We start from the raw sequence: 7,107 nt of genomic DNA, 5'->3' as shown, positions 1-7,107 counted from the left end.
GAGAGAGAGCTGGGAGGAGACCAGCAGAGCAGCTGAGTGGAGAATAGCTCCTCTATAAACCTCTCTCTCTCTCTCTCTCTCTCTTTTCTCTCTCTCTCTCTCTCTCTCTCTCTCTTTCTCTCTCTCTCTCTCTCTCTCTCTCTCTCTCTCTCTCTCTCTCTCTCTCTCTCTCTCTCTCTCTCTCTCTCTCTCTCTTTCTCTCTCTCTCTCTCTCTCTCTCTCTCTCTCTCTCTCTCTCTCTCTCTCTCTCTCTCTCTCTCTCTCTCTCTCACACACACACACACACGGAGCAGGGAGGAGACCAGCAGCTCGTCTGTGAATCACATTTTCCACCTCGAACAGAAGAGCTTCACACTTCACACTGAGGGAAAAGTTCTGGAGAACCGCTGGAGAACTTCTGGAGAACCGCTGGAGAACTTCTGGAGAACCGGAGAACCGGAGGATAAACGTTGTGAAACTGCGGAGGAGAAACTTGAGCACTTTGTTTTTTTTCTCTCCTCCAGCTGGAAGAATTCGCATTGACACCATGAGTGTGTTCGGGATTACTGTGCGTTTCGTTACTTTGTCGCCGGATCAGTGTGGATGGACTCAGCCCAGATAGTGTGCTGGTCTCTGGACCCGGACCGGGACCGGGACCGGGACCCGGACCTGCTCTGACATGGAAATCCAGGTGGTCGTGTGGCTCCTCTACTGCTTCCTCCTGCCCGCCGCCCTGCTCTCAGGTAACGCTACTCTTTCCTCTCAGGTAACGTTACTCTGTACTCTCAGGTAACGCTACTCTTTCCTCTCAGGTAACCTTTACTCTGTACTCTCAGGTAACGTTACTCCGTCCGCTCGGGAAACAGCGTGTCGCGGTCACGTGGTGAAATGAGCTGAAGCAGCGGGACGCACTGAGAAAGTTAGCCGGGACTCGACGCGTGTTCCCCGGACTGTGAGCGGCGCGAGCTCCGCTGGCTGGAGGTCCGAGTGCGGCGCTGGAAACTTGATTCACCAAGTTCAAACTTAACTTAAACGATTACAACTTTAACGAGCAGCAGTCAAAATCAAACTTTAGAACCAAGTTTAAACTTTACTAATGCAATGAAAACTTTAATAAAGCAGTCAAATTCTTAATAAAAGGAAAACGTGAGTAAACAAGTTAAAACTTGAATAAACCAGGAATCAGAGCAGTCTTGGCCGGATCCTCACAGCCTTGCTGGTCTGTAACATGTCCTGCAGGTGGCGCTCTCACTGTCTGTGGAAACCATCAGGGCAGGACTGTGATCACCACACCAGCAAAGTTTCTAGTGACATTGTGCAGATTGCACAATCTGAGCAACAAGGTTCTGAGAAGCTTCTTCTGCTTTCATCTTCACTGGAACGGAGTGTTTACCGGGGTAACACCGGGCCATTGTGCAGATTGCACAATGTCGAGCAGAGTTACACATCACTTCCTGTTTGATGGAGAAGGAAGGAATATTAGAGGCTGCCATGGCAACGCCCTTTGAATTTTAATATTGTTTTCAACAGGAACGACTGTTGTCACATTTTTGGTCCCTTGGATTTACTCTGTGCCCAGTGTCCGCCGGTTGTAGGCCCGGTGTTGGCCCGGTGTTGTCCCGGTGTAGCACTGGTGTTGGCCCAGTGTTGGCCTGGTGAAGGCCCTGGTGTTGGCTCGGTGTAGCCCTGGTGTTGACCCGGTGTAGGCCTGGTGTTGGCTCAGTGTAGGCCCGGTGTAGGTCCAGTGTAGGTCCAGTGTTGGCCCGGTGTAGGCCTGGTGTTGGCCCGATGTAGGTCCGGTGTAGGCTCAGTGTTGGCCTGGTGTAGGCCCGGTGTTGGCCCGGTGTAGGCCCGGTGTTGGCCCGGTGTTGGCCCGGTGTTACGCCGGTAAACACTCCGTTCCAGTGAAGATGAAAGCAGAAGAAGCTTCTCAGAACCTTGTTGCTCAGAAATCCTTTGATTCTTCCACATTGTTCAGACGGTTAGGAAGCTGGTTCGGTTCTTGTCTTAATGTGGCTGTAGAATTTCAGGGTGGAGTCCAGAACTCCACCCTGATTTCTCCCTGATTTGATGTCCTGGGTGACCTGGAGTCAAGATGAGCGCTGACCTTTAACCTTTCTTCTTTGGGGACAAAAACAATGAGCTGAGTTTTCTCTGGGTTGACTTGTAAAAAGTGCTGACTCATCACTCCTTCATTTCCTCCGCCGGTATCAGGGGGCGTGGTCATTCACTGACACTGAGATATAGAGCTGAGTGTGGTCTGGTCATCCTGAGAACAGATGTTGTAATGTTCCATGATCTGAGCCAGTGGGAGCTGGAGATGTTCACTAAAAGGCCCCAGGATGGAGCCCTGAGGGACCCCACTAGTGATTTGCTCACGTTCACAATCAGCTGCTGACGCAGAATGGCGGCCATCTTGCCAGGAGGATTTAAAGCCACTGAGTGCAGAGCCAGAAGGTCCAACCATTGTTCCAGTGGGTCCAGCAGGACCTTGTGTCCCACTGTGTCCAAAGCAGCACTAAGACCCAGTCAGAGTCCAAGTGAGACAGAGGACGTGTCCCTGCTCATGGAGACGTCCTCCAGCACTTTAATCCCAGTGTTTCAGTGCTCTGACCCCAATCCAGAGTGGAAAACATTCAGCTCCTTGTTTTGAGCCAGAAAAGCAGGAAGTTGTGTAAAAAGCACCTTTTCAATAATCTGACTTCAGAAAGCCTGGAGTTACTGATTCCTCAAGTATCCAGATTACTCTTTTTCAAAAGAGCTTTGGACCTAGAGCAGCAAATTCTGGAGACGAGGAAGCTGGTGGTGCTGACGGTGAGGTGGAGAAATGATTCAGATTCATCTCATACATTTATTATCTTCCAATATCAGAGTTATTGATCCACGTGGTCACGAACAGCTGCAGAGTTCCAGATGTTTCTTTAGTGAGGCGGTACTGCTGAATCAGCAGATCTGGGATCACATGTCAAACGTTTGTCTTCAAATCATACAGAGGAGAGAACGGATTCAAGATTCAAGTGTTTAGAGTCTGATAGAGGGACAGGGAGACTTCTCCACTCTGGTGGTCTCACATTCACTCTTGTGTCCCTCCGGCCTGAGGACAGAAGTGTGAGCAGTCTGGGTTGGGGGTGAGGGGGTCCTTGATGGTGGCAGCAGCTCTCCTGGGGACGCTGTGCTTGTAGATGCTCTGGAGAGAGGGCAGTGGAGTCCTGCAGTGGAGTCCTGCAGTGGAGTCCTGCTGGTTTCTGTAGAGAGGGCAGTGGAGTCCTGCAGTGGAGTCCTGCAGTGGAGTTCTGCAGTGGAGTCCTGCTGGTCTCTGTAGAGAGGGCAGTGAAGTCCTGCAGTGGAGTTCTGCAGTGGAGTCCTGCTGGTCTCTGTAGAGAGGGCAGTGGAGTCCTGCAGTGGAGTCCTGCAGTGGAGTCCTGCTGGTCTCTGTAGAGAGGACAGTGGAGTCCTGATCTCTGCAGTGGTCCTCACCACTCTCTGCAGGTGTTGGTGGTCCATGACAGTGGTGCTGCCGTGCCACACGGGGATGCAGCTGCTCAGGATGGGATCGACCATGCAGCTGTACAAGTTGCTGAGGATCTTTGGGGACATGTCAAATGTCCTCAGCCGCTCCTGAGCTTTCTTCACCAGCTGTGTGGTGCTGAGGGTCCCGGTGAGGTCCTCACTGATGAGGACCCCTCTGCCTCCTCATGTCCACTGAGGCTGAGGTTGTTGTCCTCACACCATGTCACCAGACTGGACACCTCCCTCCCGTAGGCCGCTTCGTCTCCGCCAGTGATTCGTCCAATCACTGCAGTGTCATCCACACACTGCAGGATGGAGATGTCCTCATGAGAGGAGACACAGTCGTGGGTGAACAGGGTGTGGAGGGCGGGGCTGAGGACACAACCCTGAGGAGTGCCACTGCTGGTGATAATGCTGACTGAAGGCCTGTTACCAGTCCTGACGGTCCAGGAGACAGTCACAGAGATGACTGTCTGTCTGTCCCCTGTCTCACTGCAGGTTTCAGACAGACAGGTTACAGAGATGACTGTCTGTCTGTCCCCTGTCTCACTGCAGGTTTCAGACAGACAGGTTACAGAGATGACTGTCTGTCTGTCCCCTGTCTCACTGCAGGTTACAGACAGACAGGTTACAGAGATGACTGTCTGTCTGTCCCCTGTCTCACTGCAGGTTTCAGACAGACAGGTTACAGAGATGACTGTCTGTCTGTCCCCTGTCTCACTGCAGGTTACAGACAGACAGGTTACAGCGACACAGACAAGACGCTGCTACATGAGTCAGTCATTCCACAGCAGAAGAGTTTAACAAGACGTCACGGTTCAGTGAGAAATACTGGGAGTGTGTGTGAGTGTGTGTGAGTGTGTGTGTGTGTGTGTGTGTGTGTGTGTGTGTGTGTGTGTGTGTGTGTGTGTGTGTCAGTGTGTTTGTCAGTGTGTGTGTGTGTGTGTTCTGCTTGGTCAGTTGTGTTAGGGTTATTAGGTCAATACCCCCCCCCCCCCCAGAATAGCCGATACGATATGTTGCTGTTCTTCAAAACGTTTCTCGTGGTTTAGTTTGTGTTCGTCCTCATGAGACATTGGTCCAGGTTTTGTTTTGGAAATGTGTGGTCGTGAGCGAATGAGCGTCGTCGTTTGCTCCGTCAGGATTGGTGGTGTCGCTGCTGCGTCACCGTTTCAGCGTCTTCATGACAGAATCCCAGAAAACCACTAAAGCGTCTCCAGCGAGTTTCACCTTGAGAACGTCCCCGCCGGCTTTTCTGAGCAGTTGGTAGTTGAATGCTATTGGCTGGTTGTGTTTGGGGGCGGGGCTGAGCCAGAAGTTTTCCAGAGAGGATGGAGTCATGGTGGAGCAGCTGTTTCGATGGTCTGTGGAGATGTGATGAAAGCTGGTGGTGCTGAGACGACACAACTCACGCAGACGCTTTGTCTTGTTCTGGAGTTCATGTACTCACGATACACTTGGGGGGGACGGGGGCAGGGTGGGGGGGGGGGGGTCCCAGAACTGGACCCTCATTAAGGAGTGTCACAGTGTGTGGATCAACCAGACTGCTGCTGTGTTCTTGTCTGTCTCTTTAAAAAATGATGCATTGTGGGAAATGTAGGCGCCACGTGTCTGTTTACTTTTGGGAAGTGAAGTTTTCGATGTACATCCCTGAATCCTATTTACTGTCGTGTCTTAAAACATAAAACCAAAAGAACAAAACAAGGGAATGAAGTCGTAACTTGAAAAGAGAAATAATGTGTCGCCGCAGGAAGCTGATCAGACCCGTGGTCCTTCTGTCTGGACGGAAACTGTAGTACTACTCTTAGTACAAGATGGTGCTGAGGACTGGAGCTGTGTGTGTGTGTGTGTGTGTGTGTGTGTGTGTGTGTGTGTGTGCTTTTTTGCTTTTTTCCATGAAAACAGGAAGTGAGCTCACGGCACACCTGCAGCCGAGCTGGACGACCTTTGACCTTTGACCTGCAGCTTTGTTCCGCTGTGGAATCAAACAGAACCATGAAGTCTGGGAGTTGATCTGAACGAGTCGTTGCCGCACAGCGCCTCCTCTGGAGCGGAGCCAGAACTGCAGGCCTCTAGAGCCCGGGTTCTGGTTCCAGGAAGACCTAGGAAGACCTGGGAAGACCCGGGAAGACCCAGAACAGAGTCTTCAGCAGAAAACCGGAAATATTCCTCTGAGAACTAGAAAATACTCACCTGAGAACTAGGAAATATTCCTCTGAGAACTAGGAAATACTCACCTGAGAACTAGGAAATATTCCTCTGAGAACTAGGAAATATTGTGCGGAGAACCGAAAATATTCAGCAGAGAACTGGGAATATTCCTCTGAGAACTAGGAAATATTGTGCGGAGAACCGAAAATATTCAGCAGAGAAGTGGTCAGCCAGCTCGTTTCCACTTCAGTCCTGCTGCCAACTGACATCTGCTTTAACTGGAGTCCATGAGTGGAGGCCCGGGTGGAGGCCCGGGTGGAGGCCCGGGTGGAGGCCCGGGTAGAGGCCTAGGTAGAGGCCTGGGTACAGGCCTGGGTAGAGGTCTGGGTGGAGGCCCGGGTGGAGGTCTCGGTGGAGGCCTGGGTGGAGGCCCCGGTAGAGGCCTGGGTAGAGGTCTGGGTGGAGGCCCGGGTGGAGGTCTCGGTGGAGGCCTGGGTGGAGGCCCCGGTAGAGGCCTGGGTAGAGGTCTGGGTGGAGGCCTGGGTAGAGGTCTGGGTGGAGGCCCAGGTAGAGGCCTGGGTAGAGGTCTAGGTGGAGGCCTGGGTGGAGGTCTGGGTGGAGGTCTGGGTCGAGGTCTGGGTGGAGGTCTGGGTGGAGGCCTGGGTAGAGGTCTGGGTGGAGGCCCCGGTAGAGGCCTGGGTAGAGGTCTGGGTAGAGGTCTGGGTGGAGGCCTGGGTAGAGGTCTGGGTGGAGGCCCCGGTAGAGGCCTGGGTAGAGGTCTGGGTGGAGGCCTGGGTTGATACCGCTACATGCTCTCCACCTCACAGAGTTTTAGATCATTAGTTTGTGGTTTGAATCCTGAATTCAATACTTTTGATTTTATTTCAACTTATTAATAATCGACCAACTCCAGAGGATCAACGCCTTAACCTGCAGTGACGCCTGAGAGAGCAGACTGAGAGAGAGCAGACTGAGAGAGAGCAAACTGAGACGGCAGACTGAGAGAGAGCAGACTGAGAGAGAGCAAACTGAGACGGCAGACTGAGAGAGAGCAAACTAAGTGAGAGGAAACTGAGAGAGCGCAGACAGAGAGAGCAGACTGAGAGAGAGCAAACTGAGAGAGAGCAGACTGAGAGCGCAGACTGAGAGAGCAAACTGAGAGAGAGCAAACAGAGAGAGCAAACAGAGAGCAGACTGAGAGAGAGCAAACTGACAGAGCACAAACTGAGATAGAGCAAACTGAGAGAGCAGACTGAGAGAGAGCAAACCGAGAGAGCACAAACTGAGAGAGAGCAAACTGAGAGCGCAGACTGAGAGAGCAAACTGAGAGAGAGCAAGCAGAGAGAGCAAACTGAGAGAGCAGACTGAGAGAGAGCAAACTGACAGAGCACAAACTGAGAGAGAGCAAACTGAGTGAGAGCAGACTGAGAGAGAGCAGACTGAGAGAGCAGACTGAGAGAGAGCAGA

General features: G+C 52.2%; 1 protein-coding gene across 1 annotated transcript in view; it reads left to right on the top strand.

The window, feature by feature from the left end:
* Positions 1-411: 411 nt before the first annotated feature.
* The window catches only part of piezo1 (piezo type mechanosensitive ion channel component 1 (Er blood group)), a gene marked incomplete at its 3' end in the record, with an annotated part of 102,624 nt that continues 95,928 nt past the window's right edge, over positions 412-7,107 (top strand). Inside the window, 1 exon segment of the mRNA XM_080494061.1 lies at positions 412-722. Coding sequence (XP_080350187.1) covers positions 659-722 — 64 coding nt within the window. The 5' untranslated portion in view covers positions 412-658.

Source organism: Lipophrys pholis, assembly GCF_963383615.2.
Source record: "Lipophrys pholis genome assembly, contig: SCAFFOLD_55, whole genome shotgun sequence".
Classification (NCBI taxonomy): Eukaryota; Metazoa; Chordata; class Actinopteri; order Blenniiformes; family Blenniidae; genus Lipophrys; species Lipophrys pholis.
The sequence above is the reverse complement of the archived record's forward strand: the minus strand, read 5'-3'. Positions and strand labels throughout refer to the sequence as shown.